This window comes from Camelina sativa, chromosome 14 (assembly GCF_030686135.1).
Source record: "Camelina sativa cultivar CO46 ecotype springtype chromosome 14, ASM3068613v1".
Taxonomy (NCBI): domain Eukaryota; kingdom Viridiplantae; phylum Streptophyta; class Magnoliopsida; order Brassicales; family Brassicaceae; genus Camelina; species Camelina sativa.
In genome coordinates, this window is record NC_141893.1 from 7,874,708 (window position 1) to 7,892,467 (window position 17,760).

At 35.2% G+C, this 17,760-nt stretch overlaps 3 protein-coding genes across 3 annotated transcripts; 2 read left to right on the forward strand and 1 right to left on the reverse strand.

Moving 5' to 3' along the window:
• Positions 1-100: 100 nt before the first annotated feature.
• Positions 101-10,515, reverse strand: LOC104740519 (uncharacterized). The gene is made up of 42 exons (XM_010461138.3): positions 10,083-10,515; positions 9,738-9,813; positions 9,459-9,539; positions 9,285-9,365; positions 9,109-9,185; positions 8,919-8,973; positions 8,769-8,817; positions 8,388-8,525; positions 7,944-8,022; positions 7,681-7,759; positions 7,545-7,588; positions 7,211-7,405; positions 6,856-6,931; positions 6,634-6,714; positions 6,476-6,556; positions 6,223-6,299; positions 6,105-6,159; positions 5,968-6,016; positions 5,735-5,872; positions 5,403-5,484; positions 5,251-5,329; positions 5,090-5,136; positions 4,546-4,757; positions 4,308-4,395; positions 4,056-4,175; positions 3,833-3,951; positions 3,650-3,722; positions 3,445-3,564; positions 3,249-3,317; positions 2,966-3,136; positions 2,823-2,870; positions 2,592-2,733; positions 2,398-2,495; positions 2,119-2,263; positions 1,945-2,030; positions 1,762-1,872; positions 1,515-1,589; positions 1,233-1,298; positions 949-1,137; positions 759-866; positions 590-670; positions 101-450 (listed from the first exon to the last, which is right to left on the reverse strand). Exons 1-42 carry the CDS (start codon positions 10,185-10,187, stop codon positions 268-270), a joined length of 4,128 nt encoding a protein of 1,375 aa, XP_010459440.2. The 5' UTR covers positions 10,188-10,515; the 3' UTR covers positions 101-267.
• Positions 10,516-10,884: 369 nt separating this feature from the next.
• Positions 10,885-12,013, forward strand: LOC104740520 (non-specific lipid transfer protein GPI-anchored 3-like). Its single transcript, XM_010461139.2, has 3 exons — positions 10,885-11,329; positions 11,471-11,536; positions 11,707-12,013. Exons 1-3 carry the CDS (start codon positions 10,966-10,968, stop codon positions 11,826-11,828), a joined length of 552 nt encoding a protein of 183 aa, XP_010459441.1. The 5' UTR covers positions 10,885-10,965; the 3' UTR covers positions 11,829-12,013.
• Positions 12,014-14,457: 2,444 nt separating this feature from the next.
• Positions 14,458-15,273, forward strand: LOC104740521 (uncharacterized). Its single transcript, XM_010461140.2, has one exon. It carries the CDS (start codon positions 14,517-14,519, stop codon positions 15,048-15,050), a length of 534 nt encoding a protein of 177 aa, XP_010459442.1. The 5' UTR covers positions 14,458-14,516; the 3' UTR covers positions 15,051-15,273.
• Positions 15,274-17,760: the final 2,487 nt, after the last annotated feature.

A 17,760-nucleotide genomic window follows, 5' to 3' on the forward strand; every position in this document is an offset into this window, starting at 1 on the left:
TCATATCCACCCGAATAAATTACTTGTTTTATCCGGATCACAACAAATTCTTCTTATCTTTGGCCTTATTTTTCTTTTTCTAGATATTTTCACTGAACAATAAAACTAAAAGTGTTTTATTTATTTCCAATTGCATTGCATACAAATACAAATGCATTCATTTATTTTTTGGATGTGATGTAAATGTTTTTTGTTTTTGTTTTTTTTTATTCTTTGGATGTGTGATGTACAACTGTACTAAACCGGACATTGTTGTTCATCAACAACTCAAGCTTTTCCGGAAGAGCCAAAGAGACGGATCTTATCAACGATCACAGCTTTCATGGCTACTTTTGTTGCCGACATGACATCGACAAGGTCAGTCTTCTTCCCGGAGCTAAGAGCTTCCATGTAAGCCTTTCTTACTTCTGTGTTCACGTTGAACTTCCTCACTCCATTCTCAATGCATTCCTGATCTCATTCACATTTCCATATAGCCCACAAAGACGTTAATTCGGTTATATCCATACCAAATTCTCGATCAAAAGTGAAACTTTTGGCGCTGATTTAACCAAACAAGAAACTTTTTAAACATGGTAGATAGACTCACCTTGATAAGCTTCTCAGACAAACCGGAAGCTCCGTGAAGAACAAGAACGACGTCTTTCTTTGAGCTTATGGCGTGCAGTTCCTATATACATGTCGATCAGTTAGAATAAGAATGGCACAAACTCAGAACATCATAGAACTTCTTCGCTTAGCACAAGAATATATTTAACCTTAAGTAAGTCAAGCTTGAGGTTTGGACCGGACTCGGGGTATTTTCCATGGACATTTCCTATACACACAGCCAAAGCATCGATACCAGTTTCCATAAATTCCTGAGCCTGAAAAACTCATGAATATTAGTTGTAGTTTGGTTTATCAGACATTAATTGTAAGGTGTCGCCGCTTAAAAACAACAAGGACCTGATGAACGTTGGTGAGCTTTGCTTCATAGTCTTCCACAGTCAAGCCATCCTCTGTTCCTGAGAGTCGACCTAGTTCAGCTTCCACCATAATTTTTTTAAAACGGGCCAACTCTGTTATGGATTTTGTGTATGATAAATTTTCGGTGAAGGAAAGATGAGAACCATCTACCATCACTGAATCAAATCCCTGCACGAAATCAATTCAGTATGAATTTTCTAACATAGGAGTACGTATAAAAGGACAAAGAGATTGAACATAAGAGACAGAGATCTTAAACTTACTAGCTCAAGAGCTTCTAATAGCTCATGCTTTGTAGTTCCATGGTCAAAGTGTACGGATATTGGAACCTGCCACATAGTGCATATTAATCAGGGAATTCAGTGTCAAACCCTTGTATTGGGTATTTAGCATCAGTACTAAAGTTTGGATTCCAATGTCTATTCCAGACCGGAAAAACCACATTTGAAAGTTGCATAGCGAGTTCAAAAATACATGACTGCTAAAATAAAGGTATGTTTCTAAATATAGCGCAGAATTAAATAACAGTAACAAAGCCTACTCACCCTGGCTTGTTCAGCTGCGGAGATGCAACATGAAACCAACGGAATGCCTCCTTGCTTGAAGGCACCCGGATGGACCTAAAGCGTAGCCAAAACAAAGCAAAAAAAAAAAGAAAGGAAAAATATCAGTTTTCATGTCATTTTCTGTGGGACACTCTTAAACAATTCAGAACAGAATGTTATTCTTTGGTTGCTCTTGTGAATTGTCTTTCTCATATGGAACTGGTCGATGTATAGTCAGAACACTAACCTGCAATATGGCAGGACTGTTTTCTTCCTCTGCAGCTGCTACAACAGCTTCGACTCCTTCCAGGTTATACACATTAAATGCACCAACCGCATATCCACCTTTTTCTGCTTTCTGTTTTACATAGAAACACAACATCAATATATGAAGAGAATATTGAGGCAACAGAATGATAGGTATACTCACAAGAAGCAGCTCTTTTGTCGACCGTCCAGCTACAACTGACCAGGACTTCACAACTTCTGCAAGAGCTGTGCTGTTGCCAACATTACCTGTTACATATGGGGGAAAAGAGTTTTTTTAAATACCTATTTATATTTAGTTGAATGGTTTGAACTTCAAACACAAATTAACATTTACCTGGGAATACAATGTAGGGGACTCCAGGATGTCTACTTTCTGGACCTAACTTCCATACTGGAACACCAGCAAGGGCTTGACCAATCACAAGTGCACGTCTTGCTTTAAGTGCTTTTGTTGCTGTGTCTGATGACGTAATTCCACCCTAAACAAGGACGTTACAATGTCAAAAAAAATCGAAAGATACTAGACCAAAACGGTGGCAATCATCAGTTGTGCATATGAGAAATTGTGTTAAACAGTTTATGAGGTGGAAAGAACAAATGCTTGCCAAAATACCTTAGCAAGAATATAACGAGGTCTGGTAGTTATCTGGCTCACTACTTCAACCAAAGCGGAGCTCACTTTGCTGTTAATATCAAGACTTTCCGAAGATGCTGTCAAGTGAATACCAGAACCCTTAACGATGATATTCCTCAGTCATGACTTATTTCCAACGACAAAAAATATTTATTTTAGAATTGAGAAACAACTTTTCCCAGTTATGAGTTCACGACTGCTCATAATTAGAGTCTCCCTGCCAGCCCGAAGGAAAGCATCGGCCATCTGAATTGCTCTTCTGATTTCTTCATCTCTCACTTCGGAAGATTTAAGAGCAACTTTTTCTACAGAGATCTGTTGATTATAGCTAGAACTTAGCAAGAATATCATGCATAACATCTGGTAGATACTGTTATAAGTATCGCTACATCTACTTCTTTTACCTCGATGCTCCTTAAATTCTGCTTATGTTGTGATTGAAGTTCCTCAACCTGTTAGTTTGAAAGAAGAAAATGGACTCAGGACTCGTTACCTTTGTTTCATTAAAAACATTACAAAGATACTAGTGTTCGTAGATAACGCAAACCTGCTTTGTTGTTTTCGGTACATATGAGCCTACAACTATTAGTGCACCACTGCTTTCTTTGTCAGATGCAAAATCTTTTGGCAAAACAGGATCTTTTGGAATAATCCCTAATAGAGCAGACACGAAGCTAGCAGCAGTGCGGCATAAAAAGGATCTCCCTTTCAGTTCTGCCTGCCAAATATAATGTTCAAACGAAATAAGGGACCAAAAATATAAGAGAAAAAGAAATGTACCCTCTAACTGAATATGCCTCAAAAAAAAAAAAGTAGAAAGACTGGCTGACCTGGATCATCCCTGCTGCAAATACAGCCATGTCTCTTTCACTAGCTGCGTTGACAATACATGCAGACCCCTGATTTACATAAGAAATCGAGATAGAGGTAAGACTACACAGCTGGGAACTAACAGATTCCAAAATTATGAAGACCAGCTAAGTTCACTGAAAGCAAATCATCATAAAATCTGCTTGACAATTTTACCTTCTTTAAATTGCATAAGAACTCACACACTGCATCAGGGCCACCTTTTCTTAAAAGCTGGATTGAGATGGACTGAACGCTGTTAGCAGGAATGCCGCCAGCTGTTTTCTCCTCAACCCACTGGAATCATATCAAATATGATGGTAACAATTTCTTAGAAAGTCAAATTATACATAAACGATTCTCTTGTCGGAAGCATTCAAACCTCACGCAGATTTGAGGATTTATATCCAAAGGATGCATCTTTAGCAAACTCAGTCTCTCCTGCAGGAACGAGACTGCAATATTGAAGATGAAGACTATCAATCTTCCTTCTAGGGAAATTTTCCCTGATTCTAGAAGTTCGAAACAAACAAAAAAATTAAACATGTTGTTCACAAAGATATACCTATCAGAATCTGCAACATAATGCACATCATCAATAGTATAACGCCCTCCTTGAAGGAAGAAGGGGCAAATAATCCATGCATCCATTTCCCCAAGTACTGAGACAGCAGCATCTGCTTCCTGTAAGGTTCATAATATCAAGTAACGACATAAAGAGATGCCAAGCTAAAATCCTAACATTTAAATGACAGTCTGCCATTTCATGATAGGGTAACCAAACTTGCCTGAGGAAAATGACCACGTAATGTTGAATCACCCCTCAGAACAATTGTGTAGTCAGCGTTGCCAACTTCTTTTGATGCAGCACATAGGTTGGAACAGATGTCTTTGATCAACGCACTAGCCTGTTAAAGATATACGCAGTTAGAGCTTGTAATTGCTAAAATTAATGTACCTGTAACTTTTCATTATTCCAAGATATTAGAACTCTCCAATAAACAGTCTACACAAGAAAAGAAAAAGAAAAATGTCTTGACCTTCTCAGAGCTCAATGACCTTGAATTTGTCAAGATGAAGAAGCATGCAGGCTTTTTTCTGAACTGCTCAGAAATCGATTCAACACTCCTGTCAAAATGTACGAAAAACATTAGCCAATTTAATTCCTTCCATCGGGTTCTAGGTTAGCGACTTGCCAACTATCTCAATGAAAGATTCATGATAATTTTTGTGTTGACACAACAAGTTCAGTTTCATGAGAAATCATGCAAAACTAACCATTCGGTTAAAACCTCTACGTCATGAACAGTTTGTGTCCCGGTTGGATCATCATCAAGAACAACCAGTGTCTTCGAGTTTCCCATGTTTAGTCTATGTATGTCAGCTGTAGGGTCAATAGGCCATTCAGATGGAAGAGATTTCAGTAGGTCTTGTTTTTTCAGAACAGGAAGTCGCCCTTCGACTTTAATCCCAGCAAGGGTTTCATATACCTATAAATATAATAATACGGTTTTAGTTACTTACAGCTAAATGAGTCACACCAAACATATACTAATCTTGATACTGTTGTAGCTCCACATTTCCATTTATAGTTAATAAAAGATACGTAGCAAACATACGTAGATCTTGCGTCCAATAGTTCATATGCTATAAGAGAAAATTTCAAAATATTTCATAAACTGTAATATTTTCATTTACTAGCAAACGTTTGAAGTTAAAAGAGGATTTCCATTGTTTATAGAGACGGAAACTAACAGCCAAAAGTCGTCTCAAATTCAACCGCAATTTTGGTTCTAGAAACAAGTACACATGAAAATTATACCTTCACCACTCCAGCGTCATCTATTCGTCCCCAGCCCGCAGCAGAGCCTGTAAATAAATGAAAGTATTTCTAAGCATACTTGTCACCATCTGTATGGGGCATAAAGGAATAGGAACTATAGTAGTAGTAAAGGTTAATTGAGAACAAAGATTGGAGGATACCAGCTACAAATAGCTGGTGTGCCACTGTTGATATATGGAGTGGAACTTTTCGGGATGAACCTTCTCGGGTAACAATTCCCTACAGTCACAACTCTAGCATAAGTTAAGAAAACAAAACAAGTTTACAAATTGATTACAGTTACTAATCTTACCAAATCCTTAACAAAAATATCAAGAGCAGAATATGGAGTATAATCATTATCCAGCATGTGCGGAACACGATTTTCAAACATCCTGCAAGATGTAAAATAAGAACCATTATGAACTAACAGGCTAACACAAATGCTTTTCTCATAAACTTGTAAAAAAGATATCAACAAGGAAAAGCACATGGCTTCATGAAGACAAGGCTTTAGGCTTAAAATAGTCAACATTTTGCAGAGCATCAGAGTGATGCACTTTTAATCAGAAATGTTAAAGCCGTTGACGGTAACACAAAATTTTCCAGAGAAAATTATGCCCTAAAGATCTACGGAATGCATACCAAGATGTTCCACCGCTGTTGGAAATAACATCGAATAGCTTTCGAGTATTCAGACCTAACCGAGCTCCGAATGCCATGGCCTCGGCAGCTGATGCAATATGAACTCCCGCAAGCAATTGATTGACCATTTTTACACCACTATAGAACATCAAATGAACAAGTAACAAAGAAAGTGAAGGATGTCAGTAAAGAAAGGATCGTGATAGTGATTACATAACATCAAAACAAACTACCTTCCTGCCCCACAACCTCCTTTAATCACGTAGAGCTTCTCACTTAATGCTGCTCAACAGATAATATAATCAGGCACATCCAGGTTATGATGTGAACAAGAAATATTTCAGCAGAAAAGTGAAAAGGAAATCGTCACCTGATAACACAAGTCCCGCAGACTTAAGTGCTTCATCGGTACCTGAAGCCATTATCTGAAAAATAATACAACTTCAGCTTCCTTACAGACACATTAGATAGGTTTCTAGACTTCATACCGTAAGTTCCCCCATGGCAGCCCTCTTCACACCACCAGATACAGGAGAATCAACCAGCTTTAGGTCCTTTCCCTCATCTGCACCATTACCCAAATATAAAGAATAAATCATAGAACGTCAATCAGGTAACGGTAAAGATTATGATGAAAGTAAAGTTGACCATCCATAATGAAACAGGTACTACTGTAGCTGCTTACTGAAAACACTTACGTCAATAAGGATTTTCCTATATCATTAAGCAAAGAAAACTTACTTTCTAGACGCCTTTCAAGTTGGCTAACAAATGCCGGAGAAACTGTTGACGCAAGTACAACAGTTGCTCCAGATGGAATACCTGAAAAATATTTGAAAGAAAACATAGAATAATTAGCTCTGACCTCCAGTACTAAAATCTAGGACACAGAGATATACCTTTAACCGCGCCAAGATGTCCGTACAGGACATCCTCAGCCTGAACCTCGTTTGTTACCATAATTACAAGAACATCTACATCTGTAGGAGCAGAAACAGATTATAAGTATGACTTCTGGGGAAATGACTGGATATCAGGGGAATAAGCAGAACTTTCATCTTAAAAGTGCTGAGAACTACATGACACATCTACACTGTAATCTATCTACTTCTGGGGAGTACCTTTTGTCACCTCAGCTGGAGAATTTGCCACCAGTCCCCCAGCACTCTCAAATCTGACAAGCGTTGGCTTGTATACCTAAAATTCAGATCAGAATCAACATTCGGTTAACAAAGTTGCACGCACGATTACTTCTTAAGAGTGATAAAACAGCGTTTCTTTTTAAAGTTAAGTCACCTATTACTAACACCTCAAATTAAAGGAATCTATGAATGCATTACAGCCAAAAACCTAGCGTGAGGCAAACCATGTGCCTCTATAAACTAGGAAACTACTAGCGGATAAGGCATGTTGTATATATACCACTGACTCATCTATACATCGAATCCCTAGAGCATTCACAGTAGAGAAACTTACGTCATAACCACGGACAGAAAATTTTGATTTCAACAGGTGTGCTGCCATTCCAAAACCCATTGCTCCAAGACCAATAAAACCAATTCTATTCACAGGCTTTGCTTGAGAGACAATTTCTTTGGCCAAACCCTCTGGCTTGTAAATTTCTCTATTGGCTGCTTCTAATATGCCAACACCATGTACTTTTTCCCAGATCTGAGCAATCATAATGTGAACCTTTCATTAGAGAGTTATGTGTCATGTAAATGGTCTATGACAGTATTTTCCGTTCAGTTACAATCTCCACAAATTTCCAAAGAACTAGAAAACAGATGAAGGAAACTTTAGTGGGAACCTCCAATGAAGTAGTTGTATCATCTCCCTGCATCTGTGATATTCCTGGAGAAGGGAAAGTTATGCATATAGTTAAATAAAGGGAAAAAGGTCGTTATCATTGTCAAAAGAGGACATAAGATCATATTGATTTATACCATGGATTAGTTGTTGGCGTCCAACTGCTAAAAGTGGGACAGGAAATGGGAGCGATTTGGCTTTATCTTCAACAATGCCCTTGCCATCGGAAAGTCAGTTAGCGTCTCATTAGTCACATATGCTAAACATCAAGACTTAATCTTAGTAAGGAAATAAAATAAATTGGAGCTAAATTTGCATTTCTCTCTTTCTTATTTTCCTGTGAACCAAAAGAATGACAACGATACAAATACAATATTACTTTCAAGTTGATGTATCATACCAGATTCTGAGAGAGAACATCCAGGAAACGACCCTCTATATCATCTTTTAGCAACAACGGAATATGATTTTTGTAAATCCTGAGACAGCCATGATCAAAAGACGGGCATGTCAATTTGGCATAAACATTCAGATTCAATGGGCCTAAATGAGAAGCTAAAAACAAATCAATTTGTATTCCAATTATATTTGGTAAACAAGAAACCATGCTATAGTTACAACATACTTGCAACAGTCTATTCTCGAAACTTCCAGAATTAGACTATTCAGCTTATTGGTTTTCCCTCCTCTAAATGAGTGTATACTAAAGATCTAGTAGTACATGAAATGTCGTCAACACTGTAACCAATAACAGTCCTACTATCAAAATATCTCTCCAATTTGGTACTGGAAGTTCTTTTTATTACTCATAGCGGAAGGAAAGTCCTTGTAGCATAACGCATACCATGAATTTCCAGCAGCATTGGAAATGATGTCGTACAGTATCCACGGATGCACACCCGCCTGAGAACCTAAAGATATAGCCTCCACGGCAGCAACAAGATGAATGCCCTCAAGCAGCTCATTCACCATTTTAACCTTACTGGTTCAGAAAAAAAAACCAACAAGATCAGTGGGCTAGCCTATAGTGCAGGGGAATAGTTAGATTCATCAAAGGTCTTGTTTCATGCATAATATGACCAGAGATCTCATAGATTTCATAATAATTCGGCAAATAACTTGAGCATCATGATTGATATGACTCGAGATGAGGAAATAGGCAGTCAAACTCTTAGAAGTTTTAGTGATCACGAAAAGGTTATATATGACCTGGAAAGTTCCATACCTTCCAGCACCAATTTCTCCCTCAAATGTGTAAAGCTTCTGACACATTGCTGAATAAAACAAAGAAATTGTCTCAGTGACAAAACTAATTCTCAAAAGTCTCCATCTTAAGAGGGTCTAAAATCTAAATACTAGAGTTAACTTTTTTTACCAGTTAGATAGGGTTGTGCTCTTGTGATCGAATCTGATCTTCCAGATGCTATTATCTTATAAGTTTGAAAGAAAAGAGTTACTACAAGTACAGTAAACGTACGACTTTAAAAAATGAATGGAGGATCAACGAGCACAACAGTACTCCTCCACCAACGTAACAAACTTAGCAAGGAAAAGAGAATATATACCATTAGTTTTCCATCAAGAAGCTCAGACATCCCTTTTAAAACATAGGCATCGACTACAAAAATCTGTTCTCTATCCTCTGCAATAGAAACAAATCCCATTTTCAGTTCACAGCTGAAAAGCGCCAAAATACGGAGATGAAAGGCAAACCACAAGCCTCAAAGTATCAAATTGAAACCTGTAAGTTGTTTCTCTAGGTTCTGGAGGTGCAAAGGCGATATTGTTGAAGACAAAAGCAATACAGCGCCCTTCTGTAGACCTGCGAGAAAAAAACGACGCATACAGTCTCCTCCTACAAAATAATTCTGAGGTAAAGTTCATAAACTGTGAGGTAAAGAATCTTAGGGAATACCTTTCATAACACCCTCATCACCAAAAATAACATCTTGAATTTGGTCAGGGTGGGATAGTAAAACAACCACGGCTGCTGCACCTGATTAATTAAGAACAAAATACAGAAGATAGAGGAAACAAAGTAAATAACACATGACACAAAACAGTATCGAAAGTAATAAACAAAGCCATGAAACGAGATAGCAGCAGAAACACAACAATATGGTTTGCATGTACAGAGGCTAACAAAAATTGCATTTTCCCTTGAGGTATGATCTTATTTTCAACGTTTCTTTACCTTTCCCAACATCTGCAGGGCTGTCACATTTGTGTCCTCCCAATACAGTGAACTTCTCCACCAATTCTGTACTTATCTGTGGAATTAGACACAACAATTCAGCTTTCCTCCTTATAATTTGCAATAGACAGAGCAATAATCAACAAAATCCCGCACTACTAATCAAATCAATTTCACTTGTTTCAGTTCGATTGAACTCCTGGGAGATATATAGACTAAGAATTTTGAAATTACTACAAAATCCACAAATTTCACATGTTTGGTTCCGAATAATTGAAACCCGATCAACCTGGTTTTTCCAGAGTAATATCCCCAAAAAAAAAAAAAAGTTGGAAGCAAACTGACCTCGAATGCTTGAACCTTAAACCCAGAACGAAGAAGAGAAGAAGCTAACTCGAAGTTGAAAGAATCAAGACCAACAAACCCAACAACGCCACCATCACCTCCCATGTTCTCCGATCACCCCCCGTTTCCTCCTCCGATTGTAATATACAACAGTCAACGAGCCAATTTCATACGCATCTCTCTCTGTCTCTCTCTCTAGATATATATATATATATGAACTAGCTATTGTTATTATTTAGCTAAATTGAGATTAATGCATCGTACACTCATACGTGGAAAGCCATATCCTAATGCCTAAGTTTTTAACTTATCTGCCAAAAACAAAAAAAATTCTCAAAACAGGAAAAAAAAATAATCACACTACAAAAAAAAAAAAAAAAAAAAAAAAAAAACGAAAATAATTTGTATTGATTAGGTGAAGAGATTTGAGAACATGGGGTGAGAAAACTACAAGAAACCATATATGTCTGTTATGATGTAATAATAATGATAGGCCCATTTATTTAAGGTTACGTCGTATCATTCGTCTTTCTATACAAACGAACACCAAAACTCTTACAATTGGCAACTCTTGTAATAAAAATGTAACGATATTCGTATCATTCGTCTTTCTACATTGATTTTTGGATTTGGGATTTTTAACGAATTTAAGTCAAGTCAAAATTTCACTAATCCAGAGCTTAGTCTTCGTTCAAAAGCGTAATGATAGGATCAAGAAACCATATTATCTCGAAAAATCAGGTAGATTGAATTCAAAAAAACCAAAATTTATAACCACCGAATGCGTATATATATATAACCGCATTTGTTTACAACTTTTACATCGATTCTTACAAGCATCTAAAGATAGAAAGAAGATAAAAGACAAAACAAAATTTAAAAAATGGAGGTTGTTAGATTCGCCGTCGCCGTCTTTCTTGTAGTTTGCTCCGTTACGTCTTCTAACGCCGCGACTACACCTACACCACCTAGCGGTGGTGCTGGAGGAGGAGACGCGCACGCATTGCCGTGTATACAGAAACTGATGCCTTGTCAGCCGTATCTTCACTCGGTGAGTCCCCCGCCTCCTCCGTCGTGCTGCATGCCGTTGAGGGAGATCGTCGACAGTGACGTGATGTGTCTCTGCTCCGTCTTCAACAACGTCGATATGCTCAAATCGCTTAACCTCACTAAAGAAAACGCTCTCGTTCTCCCCAACGCTTGTGGCGCCAAAGCTGACGTGTCTCAATGCAAAAACAGCGCCGGTGGTGAGTATAACATCACAACACGGCGGCGTTTTGGTTGATTATAATTAGCCTATTGTGACGCCTTTTTGAATTTCTTAATTAAGCCTAATGCGACATTAATTCTTCTTATCTCTGTTGATTGATTCTGTGTTGTTAACGAAGGTACTACTCCGTCTTCGTCTTCGACACCGCCGGCAACCCCGAAAACTCCTCCGGCATCTTTCACCGGTAACGAATACACATATTCAAATAGTAATTCAAATCTTTAAAAATAAAAATAAAAAATCAAATTTAAATATCATTGTTATGGTTTTCTTATGGGGCATATTTTGTTTTCGTCTTTTTATATATAAAAAATAGTGGAATATTTTAAATTTAATTTTAAAACGCATGAACAGGAAGCGGTTCCACCGGAGATTCAGCTTCTTCGACGACCAAATCAACAAGCTCAGCTCTGGCCATCAACTTCGCGGGACTAATTAGCTTTGCATCGGCTGTCGTGGCAACACTCTTCTTCTGATCTACGTTCTTAATTATATTTATTTCACGGACGTCTTTTTTTATTAGGTAGGTTTTCATTTGTTGGAAAAATAATCAGACCAATATATTTCGGCAACATTTTTATTTTCAACTTAAACTGATTATTCATATGTAACAAGAAATTCAAATAATAGTAACAACTTTTTTTTTTTTTTGAAAAAGAAACTCTTTACCAATAAGCAGAGCATACTCGTATTATTTATCTATCTACAGTATTAAACCTTTTGCATTTATAGGATTCCTAAGCATGTACACATCAGTGCAAACTAAAAATGAAATATGTTAATAACGTTACAATACGAATCACTAGTTTACAAAGACATATATATCTCATTTTTTTCTTCTTAATGTGTTAACATACAAATCACTAGTTTATAATTTTGTATACCTCGTTAGAGTTTGATAGCTAACTTTTTTGGAAGCTAGCTTTTCAGCTCCTGTCAAGATTTTGACATTGCAACTCCCAGATAATGTAATAATTATTTCCTGATTTAAATATGTTGACGATAGCTAATTGAGATCCCCTTTTCACTTTAGTTGCTAAATGGATGTGTTTATATAATGTTATCCGAGTGTTTGTGACTTTGTGTTATTTAATTATTTATATAATAAATCATTTTGACAGTTCATCAAATGGGTTCGATTCAATTTGTTTTATTTTATAGATTGAAGCCAACAAAACGAGCAAGAAACAACAAAACAAGTAGAGTCCAAAGTCCAGGGCACTTTACAAAATAAAATCACATAATTCGAACTGGTGTGATCTCCGACAGCGACAAATACATATACGCAGGTCACATTAGTGTTTGTGTATCCACGAGATTTCAACAAAATTTGATATATTGTACATCTATAAAGCATTATAATTGATACTAATTTGTGTGTTAGTATGTTTTTACACATACATATGCAGTTTATATAATTTTCTAAATCAACTACAAATTATTAATTATAAATTTATAAACATTAATCTATAGAGTAACATGAATTTATATGTCTACATCTGAATACCAAATCTACATTATACATGATTATATATGGCATGCTTTTTATAATGCTTTTAGTTTTTAATAATACAAATTAAATGTTAAAGATCATATAAAATTGTGGCACCTAACAAATTTGCCTTTTATTATATATGTATGATGGATGTATCCAGACAACTATAGAGCTGTATATATATGATAAGATTATTTTGTTTCATGGTACCGACTTATGTAATCTTTGTTTTTGGCTTTTGGAATTTCTAAAAACAAATGAACTAAATTTATATTATAAATATCAGTATATCACAAGTATAAAAATGAAAATAAAAACAAAACGGAGGGAGAAGCCATGTCTAATGATGAGTTAGGTAGCGTCGTGACTCGAGCTCAGCCCAATCGCCCAGCTCTTCACAATCACCCCCATCCTTCATCCATGTGCTTTTTCTTCTCTCTACTCTATCGTATTTAATCCAAATGTTTTTTATTCACTTTTATCCTATTGTGTTAAAACAAATTTCACAGCATATATGTTGGTGTAAAACCAGAAAATTAATAATCTACTGATCTCGATTAAATTAGGTTTACCAAATAAAAAATGGCTTGCCGTTTGTATTAGTTTTAGTGGTTTAGTGATGCACGGGTTATGTAACGTGGTTTTTTCCATTTAAAATTCAGATTATTATAGCTAATATGAATTGGATGAAATTTTAGTTTATCAACTTCAACAATAAACCATAACCAACTTAACCCATATATATGTAACTACGTACTACTTGATGTCAAAAATAATTTTAGATGTATTTACCTTTTCTAGGAGATAACTAGTTAATTAAATATATGAATTGAGCTCATATTTGGAGACCACTAATGCGGGATTTTGAAAACTCGATTATTTCTTCTGATCATCGTATATATCATCAGTCATCTCAAACTACTGTTTTCTTATCTTTAATTAATCACATTATGTATCAAACACATAAAAAAGAAGAACACATACACACACTTGTGTTATGATGACAATAGTTAATTTTGTATATGTTGATTAAATACCACCACTTGAAAATTTCTATAGTTGATTTATCGGACGGCCGAAAACTGTAAAAAAGTCAAATCTATTTTGCTAGTTACTCTTACTCTTACCGCCTTGATTCATGCTGTTTTGCTGACAGAAAACATTTAGTTCTAAATGACCTTTGTCACAGCAAAAAGTCACACCTTAATATACATTTAATATTTGTAATCTCTTTTTGTTCCGTAGACCGAAACATTTAACAAATAAGCAGCTGGTCTTATAAGGGATGAATCTGATTAATTATCGAGTTTTGACTTGATTATATGAAAATTTATTATGTAGCGGCCAATATGTATACGTGAATTAATGAATTAGTGTTGTTGAAACGAAAACCTTACTTTTTTGTAGTTTAATAACTTAAATTGCATCTATCATATCAGATAAAGTCCCAATAAAGTTAAGAAGCGACAACTATATTACGAAGAGAAAGAAGATACACAGTTGTACACAACCAGCTAACAAAAATTAATTAATACTTAACTATCACTTAATCCCTAAACTAATGCAACTATTTATATACACATAATTATAAAGCCAGCCCATTCCTCGAAACTTCTCTCTCTCTTTCTCTGTCTCTTCCTCTCGTTCTTCTACTCTGATCATCATAATAATGGGGAACACATCTTCTTGCGCACCATTGATCATATCATCACACTCATCCTCTGGAGTAGTCAAAATCTTGGCTCCGTTAACGGGAACTCTCGACGTTTTCTCAAAACCCATCAAAACCTCCGACATCGTCTCTCGAAACCCTGGCCACTTTATCACCGACTCAACTCTACTCCAAATCGGCCAACGAGTCACCGCCGTATCTCCTGACGATTTTTTACGGCCGAGACGACATCTCTACCTCCTCCTCCCGACCGACATGCTCTTCTCTGTCTTAACACACGAAGAACTCGCTCTCATCTCCGACAAAGCCGCGGAGACACTCAACGAAAGCCGGTATAACCATTTGAAAAGAATATTCCCGGTTTGCATCTTTCCGGTGACCGGAGATAGAAGAAGAAACTCATCATCAGTTGATGATGATCAAGATGATCACGGTGGTGTGGAAATAAGACAAACCCTAGAAGAGAAGGTGCTATACGAATCGAAACATGGATCTTGGAGGCCTAAATTGGAGACGATCGTGGAAAGCTAAATGCCTAATATCTCAAGGATCGTTAAATACTTCACATAAATCAAATTTTTAATCATAGACGAGAGTATTTTGTTCTTTTTTTTTTTTTCTTGATTTTTTTGTCCGAGGCTGTGGTTTTGTTCACCATTTGAATTTCCGTCTAGATTAGTGATTCAATTTGTAATTAAGTTTTGATCAATATATATATAGTGGACATCCTATCGGGAGGAGGATAACTAGTTCATTTGCCGTCGTTTTAATTGCATTTACCACAAATAAATCCATAACTAACAGAATTAGGATTATCAATTAGTTTTACGGTATTCAGTTGTGAAAAGCCTATCAACTATACGTTTTATATGAGCATTGTAATTCACTAATTTGTAAATTAGACTCTCTCCAGTTTTTTTTTTGTCGTTCTAGAGTTTTGCACACAAATTAAGAAAATAGATCAATGTTCTATTATACCACTTTTTAATATATTTTCTAATTTTTTTATTGGTCAAAACATTAAAATAATTAGAATAAAATTGATATTTTTACCAAACAAATGTATTGGAAACTTAAAACGACAAATATTAGTAAACAAATTTTTTTACTCTAAAATGACAACTAAAAAAACTAGAAAGAATAGAAATTAGCATGATTTTTTTTCTGAGTACTAGTTTTTTTTTTTTTTTTTTTTTTATATGTTTCTTTTGGGGTAGTCAGAATATACATCTCTAGCTTTGGAACACGTATTATTTCATAGACGTGCATTGAACGCAAAAGGGTGTTGGTAAAGTTTACCAAAACAAAACAAACAAACAAACAAATCCTATTTGTGGTAACCTTACATAGTTTCATGTAAATAAGTGACTTCGACTGGATACACTTTAGCTTGACGCAGTTGAAGTAATAATCCGACGGCTATGATGAGTCTGGATTTTTCTTTGTTAGATAAAAAGTGATATTGGTCAACGAATCAAAGACTTGGGTTTCTGGTAAACCAGATTGTAGGTACAGCTATTTTAGTATTTGGTACGTATATATATATATATATAGTTTCAACTTTGATACGTTATACGTAATACTTTATCAAAAAAGAGAAAAAATGTTGGTACGTATAATATGTATACATCCAATATTTAATTAATATGAGCTTGAGAAATTGATTGGAATTATTCGCAGATACTCTGAATATAAAAGATATCGCCAGCCGTTCCATAATTAAAAGGAAGATAATAGAAAGGACCTACGCAGTTTTTTCTTCTTCATACACTACTTGGCCAAAAGTCTACCTACAACTATCTGAGCATACGTTGATTATCACCATTTATCATAATACCATATGTATATATAAGAAAACAAAAACGATATTAAAAATAGAGATATTTGGCAAAATGATGCATTTTTCAAACATAATTAGGAAACACGTACATTCACTATTTATAATTGGAAAAAAATATATTCACCACTGTTCAGCTATTTCCACACCCATTTTTACCATTAAAGATTCTACTTAATTACATCATATGCCATTGTTTTCCATTTTCTTCTTTTTTTCTTGATATTTCAAATAATTGGTAATATAATTTTATTTAAACTTTTTAAATACAAAAAATCTATGTTTTTTTCTTTACAATTTCGTATGAATTTTAATTAATAATTTTAAAATAAATTATATAAATATTTTGTATCCGTACACATTTTTAAGTGTATAAATGTCTATACACATTATTATGTGTACAGATGTCTGCAATGTTTTTATACAAATTACATCTGTAAAGTTAATAATGTGTACAAACATCTGTACACATAATAATGTGTATAGACATCTGTACACATACTAAGGTGTACGGATACAAAAGATTTATGTAATATATTTAAAATTATTAAATAAAATTCATATCATATTGTTAAAAAAAATATATATTTTTTTTGTATCTAAGAAGTTTTCTAAAAATAGATTATATTAACAGTTATTTGAATAATTATGATTGGAGGAAAAAAAGCTTTATTTCTTACTCACAATACCCATTTTTGTAATTTTCTAACCAAACCTATGTCCCACCATTTTTCCCTATCTCACAAACTCTCTATTACACAACACCTTATTTTTCCAATTTTAAATAGTGAATGTATTAGTTTTCCAATTAAGTTTCTAAAATGTACTAATTTGCTAACAAATGCTCTTTTAAGCTTTTGGCACGTATTTTTTTTTTCTTTTGTAGTATTTACTATTCCATATTTAAATTGAATTCCGTTTATATAAAATATAACAAAAAAACAAAAAAAAATGAACTTAATCTAGAAACCAGACCAAATCAACAACATTAGCTCTCCCTGAAAAGAAGGTGATCCGGCCGGACCTTCCAGTACGGTTACCTTATACTTACTCGATAATAATTTTCTTTTTCTGAATTGATAAAAATATCAATAAGATGGAAAAACATGGCAGTGTCGCAGGGGCTAGGCCCATTAATAAGATTTCGACTGTATCGGAGTTTGGGTTTCTAGAAGACACTGAAAAAAACAGCAAACTATGTGAGTCATAATATATTTACTTAAAGAAATAAATGTTGAGAAAAAACATGAAGGAATCGCCTAATACCGTGTTTTGTGTCAGGGACGACGAGTATGTGGATGAGCACACTCTCTCAGTACTTTTTTTACAAACCCCACAAACAAACAAAAATGAGGTCCCTATAGCCTATAACCCACTTGCTCAGCTTCTTCACGCGCCTAGGAT